Source organism: Gopherus flavomarginatus, chromosome 13 (assembly GCF_025201925.1).
Source record: "Gopherus flavomarginatus isolate rGopFla2 chromosome 13, rGopFla2.mat.asm, whole genome shotgun sequence".
Classification (NCBI taxonomy): Eukaryota; Metazoa; Chordata; order Testudines; family Testudinidae; genus Gopherus; species Gopherus flavomarginatus.
The window spans coordinates 27,711,921-27,729,219 of record NC_066629.1 but is presented as its reverse complement, the minus strand read 5'-3'; the positions used below and the strand labels follow the sequence as shown (position 1 = coordinate 27,729,219).

General features: G+C 59.2%; 1 protein-coding gene and 1 long non-coding RNA gene across 2 annotated transcripts in view; one reads left to right on the top strand and one right to left on the bottom strand.

Moving 5' to 3' along the window:
* BACE1 (beta-secretase 1) overlaps positions 1-14,538 on the top strand; it is a 29,902-nt gene extending 15,364 nt beyond the window's left edge. Inside the window, exons 2-9 of the mRNA XM_050921899.1 lie at positions 3,798-3,886; positions 6,431-6,647; positions 9,120-9,257; positions 9,453-9,587; positions 10,422-10,523; positions 11,022-11,171; positions 11,617-11,788; positions 12,381-14,538. Of these exons, the coding sequence (XP_050777856.1) occupies positions 3,798-3,886; positions 6,431-6,647; positions 9,120-9,257; positions 9,453-9,587; positions 10,422-10,523; positions 11,022-11,171; positions 11,617-11,788; positions 12,381-12,622 (1,245 nt within the window). The 3' untranslated portion in view covers positions 12,623-14,538. The remainder of the gene's footprint in view (positions 1-3,797; positions 3,887-6,430; positions 6,648-9,119; positions 9,258-9,452; positions 9,588-10,421; positions 10,524-11,021; positions 11,172-11,616; positions 11,789-12,380) is intronic.
* On the bottom strand, positions 6,660-8,302 carry LOC127033754 (uncharacterized). The gene is made up of 8 exons (XR_007769200.1): positions 8,233-8,302; positions 8,027-8,192; positions 7,489-7,900; positions 7,364-7,449; positions 7,284-7,323; positions 7,159-7,244; positions 6,993-7,118; positions 6,660-6,900 (listed from the first exon to the last, which is right to left on the bottom strand). It is a non-coding gene; the product is annotated as an uncharacterized LOC127033754 (long non-coding RNA).
* Positions 14,539-17,299: the final 2,761 nt, after the last annotated feature.

The window sequence follows — 17,299 nt, the reverse complement described above, 5'->3', positions numbered from 1 at the left end:
GCCTTTGTACTGGACAGGCAGTTGAGCTGTAGGCAAGTCTACAGCTTGTGACATGAAGGGGTAAATTGTAACTTTGGCCTTTGGGTTGATGAATTTGGGGTCAACGAAGGATTGGTGGATAGCTGACACTTGTGCCCCCGTGTCTCTTCACGCAGTAACCTTCTTTCCGCCCACTCTCAAATTTTCCCTTCGCTCCAAGGGTATTTGAGAGGCATCCGGGCCTGGGGATCTTTGGTGTGAGGGTGGTGTAATGAATTGCACTCGCATGGTGTTCTTGGGACAGTTGGCCTTGATATGTCCCAGTTCATTACACTTAAAGCATCTTCCATCTGATGGGTCACTGGGCCAAGGTGAGTTACTGGAGACTGGTGAGGTTGAAGGGTAGGGTATCTGTGGCTTTACTTGGGTGGTATGTGGGGTCTTTGGCTGTCCTCGGTTGTAGGGTTTATGGTCTGTGTGCCCCCTGGGGTAATCGTTCCCCTTGACAGTAGCTTTCTTGCTTTTTGCCAGTTCCATCCATTTGGCTCCAATCTTCCCCGCCTCAGCGATATTCTTGGGGTTTCCATCTTGTATGTACCGTGTGATGTCTTCAGGAACACCATCCAAGAACTGCTCCATTTGTATGAGGAGGTTCAGTTCTTCCAAGGTTTGAATGTTGTTTCCTGTTAGCCAGGCCTCATAGTTTTTTGCAATGTAGTAGGCGTGTTTGGGAAATGACACCTCTGGTTTCCACTTTTGGGTTCTGAAGCGCCGACGGGCATGATCTGGGGTTATTCCCATCCTGTATCTGGCCTTGGTTAGAAAAAGTTTATAGTCATTCATTTGGTGCTTAGGCATTTCAGCTGCCACCTCTGCTAAAGGTCCACTGAGCTGTGACCTCAATTCTACCATGTACTGGTCTTCGGGAATGCTGTACCCAAGACAGGCTCTTTCAAAATTTTCCAAGAAGGCCTCGGTGTCATCACCTGCCTTGTAGGTGGGAAATTTCCTGTGCTGTGGAGCAATATTTGGCGCCGGGTTGTTAGGGTTGGCTGGCACATGCAGCCCAGCTTTTGCCAACTCCAGTTCATGTTTTCTTTGTTTTTTCTTCTCTTCATTCTCTTTTTGTTGTTTTTCCATTTCTTTTTGTTGTTTTTCCATTTCTTTTTGGTGCTTTTCCATTTCTCGGCGGTGGGCCACCTCTTCTTCTTCTAGTTTTCTTTTGTGTGCTGCCTCTTGGGCTGCTTGTTCTCTTTGGTAGGCTGCCTGTTCTTTTTGGTAGGCTGCCTCTTTGATCTGTTCTTCTCTTTCTTTCATCTCCATCTCTTTTTGTTTTATTTCCAGTTGCTGTTTGTGTTTTTCCATCTCTCGCCTGTGTTCAGCTTCTTTGATTTGTACTTCGGCCTCAATTTTTGCCTTAGAAGTCATGGTTCCTGTTTTCTTGTGTTGGGGTGCCCTCCGGTGTTTATCTTCTGAACTGCAGGTTCTCTGTTGCCTCCTGAAGTCTGCCTAGCAACAGTGCTTTTTTCCTTTTCTCTCTCTAGCTAATCTTCAATGTCAAGTAAACCTGAAAAACCACTTTATTTGCATTCATATAGTGCTGGTATGACTCTCAATGGGAGTGCTATTGTGTGACAAAAGACTGTTAATAGTCCTTAACGACTTCTGCTTAACATGCAAGCCACAAACTGCCAGAGAGAGCAGAAAAAAAAAAATTTCTCTCTGGTTCCCTTTTAAAACCAACTGCTTCTCTCTGCTAAAAAGCCCTTAGCAGAGAAAAGAAAAATACAATATTTCTACTGGCTTCTGGATTCTGTCTATATCCCACCGCTGCCACCATGTAATAACCTTAGTCCCAGATTTGGACCTTAGCGTCCAAAATATGGGGGTTAGCATGAAAACCTCCAAGCTTAGTTACCAGCTTGGACCTGGTACCTGCTGCCACCACCCAAAAAATTAGAGTGTTTTGGGGCACTCTGGTCCCCCTGAAAAACCTTTCCTGGGGACCCCAAGACCCAAATCCCTTGAGTCTCACAACAAAGGGAAATAATCCTTTTTCCCTTCCCCCCTCCAGGTGCTCCTGGAGAGATACACAGACACAAGCTCTGTGAATCCAAACAGAGTGAATCAGACAAAGACTGAGACACTCAATTCCCTCCACCCAAAGTTGAAAAAATCCGGTTTCCTGATTGGTCCTCTGGTCAGGTGCTTCAGGTGAAAGAGACATTAACCCTTAGCTATCTGTTTATGACAGGTGCATCACATGGTATTGAGCTAGCAGCGCACTGAGGCAGTGGTGCAATAGGAAAAGCCTGCTCAGGAGAGGTGCAGTGCATAGACACTGGTGTCAGAGCTTCATTGGGACAACTCTTCCCTCTGCAGCTGGAGTGAATTTCTGACTAGCACAAGTGCATTAGCCCTCTGGCTCTGCAGATTAAGAGCACAAGCCCCTCTGGGGGCTGTGAGACAAGGCAGTCTTGGCAGATCAGCCTAGCAGAGGCTCTGGAGTAGAATGATACCCAGTGGAACAGAGCATCTCCCCCTGCTGAGCCTGCAAAGGGGCCAGGGTCTGCCTGGAGTTTAGGGGCAGCAGCCAGATCCCTTTGTGCAAATTGATGGGAAGCAGTCTGAGCAGGATATGTCACACCTGGTACCAGGGCCTGGAGCTGGTCTCCTTCCCTCTGTTCTGCTGTTGCTCACCTGGGAGTGTGGAACTGGGGAGCATTCAGGGAAAACCCTCCTCATTTGGGTGACTGAAGGGGTTTGCTCGGCCTTTGCTCTCGTGCCTCTGAATGCCTATCTACCCCCCTGCCTGGTACCTGGGGTCAAGCTGAGCCAATACTTGGTGCTGCTGGGCATGGGGACACTGGTTCACTGGGCTGGACTCTTCCTTCCACATCCGCACTGGACCCAATGCCCCGAAGGGGGCCTGGGCAGGAGTTACAAGGTGGGGCTGGCTGGAGGCGATTCCCAGAGAGGGACCCTGCCCGGGGGGCCTGGATTCCCACAACAGTCCTCAAGGGGGAATTCCCTGTGCAGCTGCCAGGGCTGGCCATTGGCAGAGAAGCCTGAGCTGGATGACCCCTGGTCTGATCCAGTCAGCCAGCCCCCGGAGCTTGGCTACACCAGGGTGTCCTGCCAGAGTAATGCGGAGCCCCTGGTGCAGCCCTGGCTCTTCCACCCTTCCCCGCAGGGAAGCGGATACCTCTGCAGTGCCCAGCCATGCTGCTGAGTGGGCTGGTTCCTACAAGGTGGCGGGAGTCGGGTGTCCTGCTGCAGCAACCACAGAACCCCCCCTTCCCCCCTCGCTTGCAGACGCTGATCGCAAGCAGCCGCGGGCAGAGCGAGTGAGGCTGGAGAGCTGAAGTCTGAGGCTTCCCTGGGAATAATGACAGCAAGGGCCATTCCCTGCTGGCTTTGGAGCTGAGGGGCACTGCCGCTCTCCCAGCCCTGTGGATAAATGCAAACATTAAAAGCTAAGGCGTTAATAGCCCAGAGCACACCAGAGGCCAGGCCATGGCAGGGGCTGGCTGCCCCACTGTGCCAGGCAGGGGTGGGGGCTGGGTGCCTCGCAGAGCCAGGCAGGGGGGGCTGGATGTCCCATTGTGCCAGGTGGGAGGAGGAGGCTGGGTGCCCGGTTGTGCCAAACCGTGGAGGGGGCTGGGTGCCCTGTATAGCCAGGCAGGGGGGGCTGGGTGCCCAGTTGTGCCAGGCCATGGCAGGGGCTGGGTGCCCAGTTGTGCCAGGCTGTGGCGGGGTGGTGCTAGCGTTGACGTCTCCTGCTCCTAAGTAACGTGGCTCCCCCTCTCCTTCCCCAGCTGAACATTCTGGTGGACACGGGGAGCAGTAACTTTGCTGTGGGGGCAGCGCCGCACGCCTTCCTGCGGAGGTACTACCAGCGACAGCTGTGAGTATGGCCGGGGTGCTAGGGGCGGGCGAGGCAGAGCGCAGCGCTGCACTGAGGAAGCCCAGTCACCCCGCCTGGTGGCTCAGCCATGGGGCACCCACCGCTCTGGCCCCGGAAAGCCACTCCTATGGGACCTCCACTTTGCTCTTTCCCCTCTTGGGGAGGGGGCCCTGCTCTGAGCCAGCAGCCCCAGCTGTGGCAGCGCTGGGGGGCTCCCTGCTGGGGCCCAAGCCCTGGGTGTAGCTAGATGCTGAGGGGGCTGCATTCCCTGAGCAATGCTGCTGTGAAGGGAGGTCATAGCCACAGCAGCCTAAGCAGAGAGTGCAGTACCCCTCTCCGCCCCCAACCTGTGCCCCCTCCCCACGCCCCCATCTGCCGCTCCAGGCTCCTGGCCTGGCAGCCTGCGGAAGCCACTCCCCACAGAATCACACCCTGAGCTGACAGCAGCCATCGCCCTCAGACCACAGCCCCCAGGAACGCTCCCTCCCTGCGCCCGCTGCTCAGGTCAGCTGGTTATCCCACTTTGGAGAGGCCACCTTTCACAGCCTGGGGCCCAGGGGGCTCCCGGGGGGCCGGCTCACTCTGGCATGGATCCCAGTGGGGCAGGGAGGCGGTTCTGTGCTCAGCCCCAGGAGCTGCGTGAGGAGAGGCTGCCCCGTGGCCCCCCACTAGCACTCGCAGAGCCCTGGCGGTTCCCCTCCAAGGAGAGGAATTATGGGCAGGAAAGGAGCCGGCGCATGAGGCTGGGGCAGGTGCTGGCAGCAATGGCCAGATTTAGTCCCTGGGCCCGCTCATGGAGCAATGAGATGAACCATCACTCCACACAGCACGGACAGAGCGAGCTCCAGCTCCGAGGCCAACCTGAGGGGTCACTGGCCTGCATGCACCAGGCACCAATGCCCAGGGATGCCACGTAAACGAGAAGTAAGCCCATCCACTTGCAGCAGAGCCACTCCGGATTTACAGCCGGCTGACTGGCAGGAGTCTGGCCTTCTGCCTGGAACACTGTGTTCATTGCTGTTCTCTGTCGTCAGACCTCCTTCTCCGCCTGCCGCTGCTCCTCCCCTCCACCCACCACCGCAGTCCATCGGTGTCGTTATGTGCAGAACCTCAGGGTCCCAGCTGGCAGCAGGACCCCGGCACTGGGCACTGCCCAGGCTCCTCGTGACAGCGTCCCGGCTCAGCCAGCCAGTGCTCTAGCTGGACCAGGCAGAGGGCGGCCCAAGGGACGTGTCTGTCCTCACCTTGCAGAGGGGGAGCAGAGCCCAGGGGGTGGGTGCAAAGTGGGTTGGCCACCAGCCTTCCTAGAGCTGGCTCTGAGCGCATACAGCCGTGTCACTCAGTGCCCCTCTCGCTCCTGATGCACCCCTCTACTGCAGTCTGAAGCAACGCAGACGCCCTGGAGGTGGGGTGCCATCCTTGAGACTGCCTCTGGGAGAGCGTCTGGGGGCCTCTGCCAGGCCCAGGAATTGCTCCCCAGGCCGGCTGCATGGCTGGCTCCTGCGTGCTCCATTGCTGGGATGCCCCAGGCAGCTGCCGGCCTGGTGGGGAACCGGAGGGGGCCTGTGCAGGCCTCTCCCTGGCAGCTGGACGCAGAGTGGCCCACTCCAGCACACTGTACGTGCCGGGGGCCCTGCTCTGGCCCTCGAATCCCAAGGCTGGCGGTGCCAGATACGGCACTGGCCCAGGCTCAGGGCCGACACGGCCAGGTGCTGCTCAGCCTCCGTGATGGCAGTGTCTGCGCTGGGGTGGGACTCAATGGCCCTTTTCTGTGCTGAGAGGGGCAGAGGAGCCCCCCCACTCCCCTCGCACAATACAACACTGCCCGGCCTCTGGGCCACTGGGCACAATGTCTGGGCTTGTTCATCGCCCTCCCCTTGGCTGGGACCATTGTTCTCCCATGGCACTGGCTCAAGTGTCTGGGCCCCCCACCCCCATGCCCTAGAATCAGCCCCACGGCTCAGAGTGCCCTGTGCACACTGACAACTGCAATCCGGTACCTGTCCAGGGTCCACACGAAGGACCTTTTGGAGCTCCTGGGGGGTTCCCTTCGGGGTGAGGCCAGCAGCAGAGGGGCCCTATGGGGATGCTGCAGTTCAGTCTAGCCTGGGCACCTCTGGTGTCCCGGGGAGGGGGAGAGGGGGTCATAGGCCAACTGTAGAGATGCAGGTGGGCTGGGGCCCTGTGTGTGTGTGTATGGGGAGGGGGGTCCTGGTACCTGCTCGTACACACAACTCCACACACCTTGAGGGTCGCAGATTCACAAACACACCAACATGCAGGCCAGTTTCACCAGCGTGTAGCCCATATGTATGTCTGCTTGCACACACATTCATACATGTGAGTTCACAATCCCTCCACTCACAGACACACATGGAGATTTGCACCATCACCGATTGTCAGCTCCACAATCCCAGGGGTTCACTGACCATCTCTCCCCCAGGCACCTGCCCACCCCCCACACTCCCAGCCTTTCCCCAGCTCCTCCTGTGCTCTGGTAGAACTAGCCTGACGGCTTGCTCCTGTCTTTGGCGTTCGTTGCAGGTCCAGCACCTACCGGGACTTGCGGAAAGGGGTCTACGTGCCATACACCCAGGGCAAATGGGAAGGGGAACTGGGGATGGACCTGGTCACCATCCCCCACGGCCCGAACGTCACCGTCCGCGCCAACATCGCTGCCATCACAGAGTCCGACAAATTCTTCATCAACGGGTCAAACTGGGAAGGGATTCTGGGGCTGGCCTATGCCGAAATCGCCCGGGTGAGCGCGGCACCGCCGACCTGGACCACAAGGCCTAGGTGGGGCCAGGCAGCTGCTGTGTACGGGTGCACATCCAGCACCTCAAACTCTGCCCCACAGCCACCGGCTCCGTCACTGCCCCCCAAACCTGGCCCCTCGGCCACCAGCTCCGTCACTGCCCCCCAAACCCATACCCAGCCCCTCGGCCACCGGCTTCGTCACTGCCCCCCAAACCTGGCCCCTCGGCCACCAGCTCCGTCACTGCCCCCCAGACCTGGCCCCTCGGCCACCGGCTCCGTCACTGCACCACAAACCCATACCCAGCCCCTCGGCCACTGGCTCCGTCACTGCACCGCAAACCCATACGCAGCCCCTCGGCCACTGGCTCCATCACTGCCCCCCAAACCCAGCCCCTCGGCCACCAGCTCTGTCACTGCACCCCAAACCCATACCCAGCCCCTCAGCCACCGGCTTCGTCACTGCCCCCCAAACCTGGCCCCTCGGCCACCAGCTCCGTCACTGCCCCCCATACCCAGCCCCTCGGCCACTGGCTCCGTCACTGCACCGCAAACCCATATGCAGCCCCTCGGCCACCGGCTCCATCACTGCCCCCCAAACCTGGCCCTCGGCCACCAGCTCCATCACTGAACCCCAAACCTGGGCCCTCGGCCACCAGCTCCGTCACTGAACCCCAGACCTGGCCCCTCGGCCACTGGCTCTGTCACTGAACCCCAGACCTGGCCCCTCGGCCACCGGCTCCGTCACTGCACCGCAAACCCATACGCAGCCCCTCGGCCACCGGCTCCATCACTGCCCCCCAAACCTGGCCCTCGGCCACCAGCTCCGTCACTGAACCCCAAACCTGGGCCCTCGGCCACCAGCTCCGTCACTGAACCCCAGACCTGGCCCCTCGGCCACCGGCTCCGTCACTGCACCGCAAACCCATACGCAGCCCCTCGGCCACCGGCTCCATCACTGCCCCCCAAACCCAGCCCCTCGGCCACCAGCTCTGTCACTGCACCCCAAACCCATACCCAGCCCCTCGGCCACCAGGTCCGTCACCGCCCCCCATACGCAGCCCCTCGGCCACCGGCTCCATCACTGCCCCCCAAACCTGGCCTCTCGGCCACCAGCTCCGTCACTGAACCCCAAACCTGGCCCCTCGGCCACCGGCTCCGTCACTGAAGCCCAGACCTGGCCCCTCGGCCACCGGCTCTGTCACTGAACCCCAGACCTGGCCCCTCGGCCACCGGCTCCGTCACTGCCCCCCAAACCTGGCCCCTCGGCCACCGGCTCCGTCACTGCCCCCCAAACCCGGCCCCTCGGCCACCGGCTCTGTCACTGCACCGCAAACCCATACGCAGCCCCTCGGCCACTGGCTCCGTCACTGCCCCTCAGACCCAGCCCCTCAGCCACCAGCTCTGTCACTGCACCCCAAACCCATACCCAGCCTCTCGGCCACCGGCTCCATCACTGCCCCCCAAACCCGGCCCCTCGGCCACCAGCTCCGTCACTGCACCGCAAACCTGGCCCCTCGGCCACTAGCTCCGTCACTGAACCCCAAACCTGGCCCCTCGGCCACCAGCTCCGTCACTGCACCCCAAACACAGCCCCTCGGCCACTGGCTACGTCACTGCCCCCCATACCCAGGCCCTCAGCCACTGGCTCTGTCACTGCCCCCCAAACCCGGCCCCTTGGCCACCGGCTCTGTCACTGCCCCCCAAACCCGGCCCCTCGGCCACCGGCTCTGTCACCCCAAACCCGTCCCCCTGACCACCAGCTCCGTCACTGCCCCCCAAACCCAGCCCCTTGGCCGCTGGCTCCGTCACTGCCCCCCAAACCCAGCCCTTCGGCCACTGGCTCCATCACTGCCCCCCAAGCCTGGCCCCTCGGCCACTGGCTCTATCATTGCTCTCCAATGGCTTTATCAATGCACTCCAAAACCAGCCCTGCAAAGAGGAGAGCAAGAACACCCCGCCTTTCTCCAGCTCTCCCACAAGGCAGCCACATAGTGCTGCCTCCATCTTATATAAGGGGAAACTGAGGCACAGAGCGAGACAGAAGTTTTCCCCGAGGCTGTAGCAGCACTGGGACCAGAACCATGTGTCCTACTCCCTAGGCCTGGCTGTATCAATGACCCAGGACTCACTGCTCTAGAGACGGGGGAGGAAGCTATCCCAGCCCGTTGATATTTCCAGGCTGCCATCAGCCAGACCTAAATTCCCAGCTGCTGCTTGCCCTGCCTGTGGCAAGCCTTGCTGGAGTGGGCAAATCCCCTCTCCTCTTAGCTATGCTGTCACCCCCACACAGTTCCTGGGGGAGCTAGCTCTGGCTTTCAGAAACGTGTCAGCCACCTGGAGCCCTACACCAGGTCTCTCTGTAGCAAGTGCAGGGGAATGGAGCCAGGCCTCTGCAGGGTTCCGGAGGAGCGCTCCCAGGCCGCCCTGTCTCTCACGGCTGCTCACAGCTCTGTGGTTCTGTCTCCCCCATCAGCCTGACGACACCCTGGAGCCCTTCTTCAACTCGCTGGTGAAGCAGACCCGGGTGCCCAACATCTTCTCCCTGCAGCTCTGCGGGGCCGGCTTCTCTCCCAACGAGTCCGAGGCCCTGGCGTCGGTCGGGGGCAGCATGGTGAGTGCACAGGCTCAACTCGGCACTGGGACCCTGGGCTCGGGGGGTGCCAGGTGCCGGCCACAGCAATGCCAGGGGGTTGCGAGGCAGAGAGTCAGCGTTCTTGCTGGTTCCCCATTTCCGTTTCCACAAGCCCCTGAGGTTGTGCCCGGCTCCTGGGGCTGACGGTGGCTCACCCCTCTCTCCCTGCTGCAGATCATTGGGGGCGTGGACCACTCCCTCCACGTTGGCAGCATCTGGTACACGCCCATCCGCAAGGAGTGGTACTACGAAGTCATCATCGTCAAGATGGAGATCAATGGGCAGGACCTGAAGATGGACTGCAAGGAGGTGACGGGGGTGGGAGGCCACGTGTCTGTGGCTGCACGAGCGAGGGCCACACGCCTGTGGGAGGCGCAGAGAGAGAAATAGCGGGGACTGTTCCCCCAGCCCCTGGCACACCCCGACTCTCAGCCCTTCCATGGCACTGACAAGGCCAATGTATCAGCACAGCAGGAATGGAGGCCAGGGAGGCTGGGCTTAGAGCTCGCACATCACATGGGTCTGTCTCCCTGCAGACCTGTGGGGCGTATGGGGGCACCCCCTGGCCCTACACACTGAGGCCGTTGTGCCCAGGAGAGGAGGGGAGGTTGGAGGCAGCGCAGGGGCCCCTCACTCAGAGCAGCGTGACGCGGACAGTGAACGGCGAGTTGGTTGTGTGCAGGCCCGTTCCTCCTCTGGAGCATGGAGATAAATGCTTCTCCAGGTGCATGCGCCAGTCCCACAGCCAGCACACACGCCTGGCCCTGGATTAGTACGTGTGACAAATTCCTGTGCCCAGGGACTGCCGGGGAGCTGCCCGCTGAGCTCTGCAGCCAGACGCACCGTAATTGGCCTCCCCATCTGCCTTTGGCTGGCTCCACATAGCCAGCGAAGTTCTGCTGGGACTGTCAGTGGTGCTGGGAGAGAGCAGGTGGCTTGGCAGTGGGAGGCGACCTACTCAGCTGGAATCAGCCCAAGCCCAGGGCTTTGACCCAGCCTCCCTCGGGGACAGTTGTTTAAGTCTGTTGGCAGCCTCCTGTCTGGCGCAGCTAAGTGGGGAGCAGGATGGGTTCTGCCTTGGGGGGCCCACAGAGAAGGAGAGAAGCAGGGGCTGGTGCCTCATTCGCCATGTCGCCCCCACAGTATAATTACGACAAGAGCATCGTGGACAGCGGGACCACCAACCTCCGGTTGCCAAAGAAGGTGTTTGAGGCTGCAGTGAAATCCATCAAAATGGTGTCTTCGGTCAGTATCGCTCTCTGAGAAACCCTAGCCCCTCCCGTCCCCAGCCGGGTCCCTGGTGAACGCCGAGGGCCCCAGAGACCAAGCCACTGTGACCCGGCTCTAACAGAGTGCTTAGCAGACTGTATGTAGGGGTCACTTCACCCACCACTGAAAGGCAGCCCCCTCTGGGGTAAAAGGTGGCAGCTGGCTAGGACAGGAAGTGAAGAATGCTGTTTCTGTTTGAAAGTGCAAGGAAACTTCGGAAGGTGGGGCGCTTACAATGTGAGCTGACCCGCGGCTCGGAGGCTGTGGGCACGCAGCCCTGCCCTTGGGGAGAGCACCATGACACCTGCACAGAGCACAGACTGGCAGGGCCTTCCTTTCGTGTCTCAGCTAAAAGAGTCTCTAGCATGACAACACCTCACACCCATCATCAGCTCCGCCCTGGAGGGAAGGGTTCCCCCACTGACACCCAGCACCAACACAGTCTCACGGTCTCTCTCCTTCCCCCGGGGGCAGACGGAGAAGTTCCCGGATGGCTTCTGGCTCGGGGAGCAGCTGGTTTGCTGGCAAGTCGGAACCACCCCCTGGCACATCTTCCCAGTCATATCGCTCTATCTGATGGGCGAGGCAACGAACCAGTCCTTCCGGATCACCATCTTACCCCAGGTGGGTCCCCGGCGGGGCAGGCGGGCGAGCGAGGCCAGGGGTGGGTGCTCACAGGAGCAGCAGCCCTTGGACATGGGCCAGCATCAAACACCATGGATTTTATTTGGGAGGCGGGGGGCTCCCAACTCAGAGCTGGCCCCTCTCTCCGTAACGGGCTGAGCCAGAACTTGGGAGCACAGTTTGGGGGGCAGTTTGAAATCCAGCTCAGGTGGGCCCCTCTCCACACCAGCCCTGCATGTGCGCACTTCTCCCACCCCTTCCTGTCGAGTGAAGGGGGCTGCCCTGGACTCAGAGTGGTAAAGCCACAGGCCCAGGAACAAGTCCCGGGCCAGTGAGCTGGGGCTACAAGGAGGTGGCTGCTCCTCAGAACGCAGCTGTAGGCTGGAGCTCTCTGCTCCCTGCCCCTGGGGGCTCCGATAACCCCCATCCCCTGGTCTCCTTCCAGCAATACCTGCGCCCCGTTGAGGACGTGGCCACGTCCCAGGACGACTGCTACAAGTTCGCCATCTCCCAGTCCTCCACAGGCACCGTCATGGGCGCCGTCATCATGGAAGGCTTCTACGTGGTCTTCGACCGTGCCCGCAAGCGTATCGGCTTTGCCGTCAGCACCTGCCATGGTGAGGGGAGGGGCATGCGGTGCAGGGGGAGAGCCAGGGGCTGGCACAGCATTCGGGGCAGGTGGTAGAGTCTCCACAGGGCCGAGGTCCTGGCTCATTCTAGTGTCCTGGAAGCAGCGGGATGGCTGCAGGAGAGGGGGAGACAGCAGCCCCCCCGAGTCACCCAGCTTCCCCTCTCCTGGTTGCAGGAAGGACGGGGGTGATGCTGGTCCCAGTGGGGCAGACGCATCAGCCCAGCTGAGCGGTGGGTCCATGTGGTTAGAGGGGGCAGGGGACAAGAATGATAGTTGCTCACAGTCGGTGCATCCCATGGAGCTCTTCAGCCTGGCCCACAGCTGCCCTCATCCTTCATACAGCGGCTCTGGGGCCCCACCAGGCCAGGGCCAAGCTGAGGGGCTGGCGGGGGACCACTCATGCCACTCCGACGCTGTCTCTGAACGGTCAGGCCTGTGCATACAGGGTAGCCCTGGTCTGCCTCCTGGCAACCAGGGCAGCTGAAAGGGCCAGCGCTGCCCTCTGCTGAGCAGTGTACCCATGGCCCCCACACCAGCCCCCCATCGCTGGTGCACTGAGCTGGGGGTCCCGTCCGCAGTGCACGACGAGTTCCGGACGGCGGCGGTGGAGGGGCCCTACCTGCACCCCAACATGGAGGACTGCGGCTACAACGTCCCGCAGACGGATGAGTCCACCCTGATGACCATCGCCTACATCATGGCGGCCATCTGCGCCCTCTTCATGCTGCCGCTGTGCCTCATGGTCTTCCAGTGGCGCTGCTTCCGCTGCCTGCGGCGGGACCATGACGACTTCGCCGACGACATATCCTTGCTCAAGTGACGCCCACTCTGCTGGCGCGAGGGAGCAGCCGGCGGGGGGAGGCTGGGAGGGAGAGCGTGAGCTGAGCTCATCGGCACAGGCTCCTCTGCCCACAGAGCTTGGCTGGGGCTGGAAACAGCACCAGCCATTGCCCCAGGCCAGAGCCGGGTCTGTTCTTCCCCTGCCCCCTCCAGTGGCTCAGCCAACACTGCCTGGAGCCGTTGGCTCTGCCCTGGGAGCGGGCGCTGGAGCAACGGGTGAGACTCGGCAGCAGGCCAGGACGCTGGGCCTGTCAGCAGGTTTATACGGTCACCGTGGGGTACATTGACGCTTGCTCGCTGTTTAACTCCCCTCTGCGTGCAGCAGCCCTGGACAGCCTGGGAATCAAACCCCTTTGGTCTCTGGCCAACGTGGACTTGCTCCCTCTCCCTGTTCGGGATACAGCCTCCCCAAACCACAGCCCTTGTGCTCCAGGGTACACCTATGCCACACTCTACGCCCGGGCTCTGACTCAGGTTTGAGCCCAAGCCCCACTTCCGTCCACACACAAACCCATCTGACTCAGGTCAGCAAGCACTCAGGACCCTGCTGGGGGTGAGTCTGAACCCTACGGAGGCTCAGGTCCAAGCCCTGTCATGTTGCAGTGTGGACACAGCTCAGAGCCTCAGGCCCGACTCAGACAGTCTGTGTCGTGCAGCATGGACCTGGGAGCACGGCTGGGAGAACCGGCTGCAGCAGCTGTCAGCCCAGGTTTACAGCACAGCGTGGAAACCCCAAGTGCACAGCCCAGGCCCCACAGACCCAAGTTTACAACGGAGTGTAGACACACCCTCGGAGTCCGTGGAGGAATCAGCCCAGGTCTGAGCATTGCTTGTTAGCCGCTGCTGCTGCAAAGCCAGCAGAGGGAGCCCAAAACATTGTTTTTGTGTAGGGCCTACATAAACCATGGTCATTACATCTCAATGGTTTGGGTTTTCAAACATTGTGAACAATGGTAGATTCTAAAATAGCCATTTAAAATCCAGGGGATATTCCTCCCCAGGCGGCCACTAATTTACAACGCCGGCGGGTCGTACTTTGGGCCTCCTCTCCTGGGAAGTGCCCCTTTCAGATCTCTGAACTGGAAAGGCGTACCAATAGCACCTTCGCTCCCATGTCAGGCGGGACTGGGCCTCTCAGCGAGAGCCCAGGAGCTGCAGTGAGCCTGGCCTCTAGCAGCGAGTCAGCCTAACACCCCAGCTCCCCTTTCCCCCACCAGGCATCGCTGTGACAGACACACAGTGGATTCAGGAGGGTCCATGCCGTCCAGTGCAGTGTGTGCACATGTCGCTGTCCTGTCTGCTGCAGCCCCTTCTCCTCACCCCACCCGCCCTCATCTCATCTCCGCAGGATGCCTACATGCATCTCAAGGGCCCTTGGCCGTGGTGAAGCGGGAGCAGAGAGAACAGATCTTCCCCCAACTGGCTCCTGCATCTCTTCTGCTCCTCACTGACCCGGCTCTGGGGGCCCACTTGGGCCAGCCCCCTCCTCACAGGGGGGTTGAAGGCTGTGGTGTGCAGCCAGTGCTTAATTGGCAATGAAAGAGGTGCCGAGGCTCAAGCAATTTTTTTAACTTTCAGAACGGACACGACAAACCCAGAGGTGCCAGGGCTCTGAACAGCCGAGCCCCCCACAAGCCCTGGCACAAATTAAGCACTGTGTGCAGCCACCACAATCCCATGCTATCGTACAGGGAGCAGGACACCGTCCCAGCCATGAGTGCCAGGGTCTGCCTAGGTGGGCCAAGGAGCATTCTCTGCAGGCCAGCTGTCCATGCCTGAGCTGGAGACACACCGCTCGCTGCGGGCTGGTGGTGTGATGTCTGGGCGCCTCAGGCTGCAAGGGGGGCTCTGCTCCAGGCCTTGCAGCTTAGACCAGTCCACATAGGGATAAGTCTCCACCCCATCCTGCAGCTCCTAGGGAATGGCTGCTTCCCTGCGCTCCCCAGGAGAAGTGTTGCTAAGGGGGAAGCTCTGGCAGCCCCTGCTGGGGTCAGGGAAGGGATGGGGGAGGGCTGCACTGTTCCTGCACTTTTCAATCTCTTTGGCCCTGGGAAGTGGATTGGGGCAGAGCCCTCTGCCCTCCTGTGCAAAGACTGTAGAGAAAGGTGGGGGCAGGGTAAGCCATCCATTCCCCTCATCTCTGCCTGGGCTGCAAATCACGGGAAGGGCCTAACCCGCTCTGGCTCCCAATTCTCCTGCCAAGCACTGCACACAGCCGCTTTCAACGGGCCTCGCTCTGCAGCACCATGGGAGAACCAGCAACCTCTGCTGCGGCAGGGGGGCACCCAGCCCTGGGACAGGACCAGCAGCCAAGGAAGGTGTGTAAGCCACGAAACCAGACTGCTACCCAGCCTGCTTGGGAAGGCCCCAAGCCAGCCAGAGCTGCCTCTGCAGTAGCCCCTGCATGGAAGGTGTGCTGCACAAGGCAGGATTGCCTCACACGGCACCTGGTCAGGAGGGGAAAACCCCTTCCCCGTGCTGGACTTAACCATCCGAGGCCATTAGCTCCTCCTGGAATATCTGCCTCTGGCTGCAGCGGGGGAAGGCAGTGCCCCAGCCCACCACATGAAATAGCTTGTTATTTCAGGGGTCAGCAGCAGCCTCACCATCAGCATCATTAGTGTGTTTGAAACACATGGTTGAACTTAATTTTCCTTGTTTATAACAGCAAAGGGCCAGGGATGTTGTGCTCGAGCAGAGGGCAGCGTGTGTACGTAGCAGGCTGTGCTGTATGTGAGTGTACCAATACTGAATGCTTCTTGCCTGTACAATATATACATATTTTTATATTTTTAATGCTAGTGCTGAAAGCCCCTGGGTCATTGCAAACCCAACCCTGAGGGGGTTTGTGGGTTTTTAAGCCCCCTGCTTTGGTTGTGGGCGAAGGAGCCAGGCTGCAAGTCACGGGTGCTTAGCAGTGGTTGATCTGATGGAAGCACTTTATGGATCATTGGTGATCTGGCATTTGTTGTGATGGATGTATCCCTTGTAATATATCTGGTGAAGGTGATGGGGGCACTGGGTTGTGGGGGGGGTGAAATTAGATCATGGACACAGCAGTGGTTCTCAAGCCAAAAAAAAATCACTCAAGGCTGTTTTTGCTTCTGTCCCATTTCTGTTCAAGGAGGTTTTCCCTACTACGTAAGAACGCCCTCATCCTCCTGAATCCCAGTGACCAAGGCCTGCACATTGTGCTTCAGTTCTGGTACTAACTGTTGCTTTAAAAAGCAACTTTGTTCCTTCTCAATGTGGGTTCTCTTCCTACTTAGTCCTGCAGGCCACTCCTCCTGGGGGATTGGTAACACTGCTGTTCCTAGCCCCAGCAGAAGGTGATAGGTAGGCCGTCATGGCGAGATTGAAAAGTACCAGAGCAGCCTGGGCAGGGGAAGGCACTCAGCCAACCATAAACACCTGAGCTTTTAGCTCAGTGAATGAGACAATCAAGGACACGAGCTGTTTGTAGGAACATTTGCCCAGCCTGGGACTTGCTTGTTACAGAGCTTTGTTAATGCAGCTCCTACAGGGGACTTGGGGTTTAACTTTCCCCTAAATGGCCCCGCAAGATAAAGCTGGGCCATTTGTGAGGAATGCAGAACCGTTTCACTTTGCAGAGGACTTGGGAGGTGGGGATTCAGCTCCCAGGTGTACCTCACAAATTCATAGTAGCACCACATCCTGTCAGAGGGAAGTGCAGGGGCAGCGGCAACTGTGAAGGAACCATTGACTCCTAAAGAGGGTAGAGAAAAACCTCTCTTCAGTGGAGACGTCTCACCTGCTAGCTAGGATCCAGAGAGGCTGTGCTGGTGCGAGCAGCGTTACTAGAAACTTCCCATGCGCCATGCAAGCACAGTTCCAAGGGCAGCAAGACAGCACAAGATGGAGGACAGACTGCAAGGCTCACCTCTCCCCTGAAGACAAATAACTGACCCTGAACACTAGCTCCAGATGATTCCAATATGTGACCCAAGCTTAATGGCTCAGACAACAGCAAATCTCCCTACCCTACTTTAATTTTCCTGGGCTGATTGGAGAGGAGCTGCTGCCATGACCCCTGAGGAAGAGCTAAACAGGGCTCTGGAGAATTTCAGGGGGCAGCAGTGAGGAGTGTAGGCCCAAATTTGAGCCTTGCTGGAGGAGAAAAGAAAGCACAGCCAGCTACAAGAGGGACTCTGCCATGAAGTGTTTTCAGGAATTTTTGCTTTACATGTTGATGAGACTCATCCTTGTTGAAAAATGGTAACCCTCCCCAGCAGCACAGCCTGGCCTGGCCAGCGTGAGAAAACTAACAGTATAAAGAGTGACAAGCAAGGGGCGGGGATGGTCCAGTGGCCCTGCTATTTGAATATCCCATACAGAAAGCAGCAATAAGTCCCTGGAGTGAGTCACTAGCTAAGGAGCCAGCACTGTGTAGCCAGAAACCTTATAAACTGGCCAGGCCAAGTGAACTCTGGCTGTAGGTACAGCTGCAACACCCCACCCCCACCCGCTCTGTGAACCTACTGCACTGATGTTTGCAGTGTTGTTCCCAGGATATTAGAGACACACGGGGGGTGAGGTCAGGTCTTTCATTGCACCAACATCTGTTGGTGAGACAGACACTTTCGAGCTTACAGACAGGTCAGCCCTGCAGAAGAGCTCTGTGTGGCTTCAAAGCATG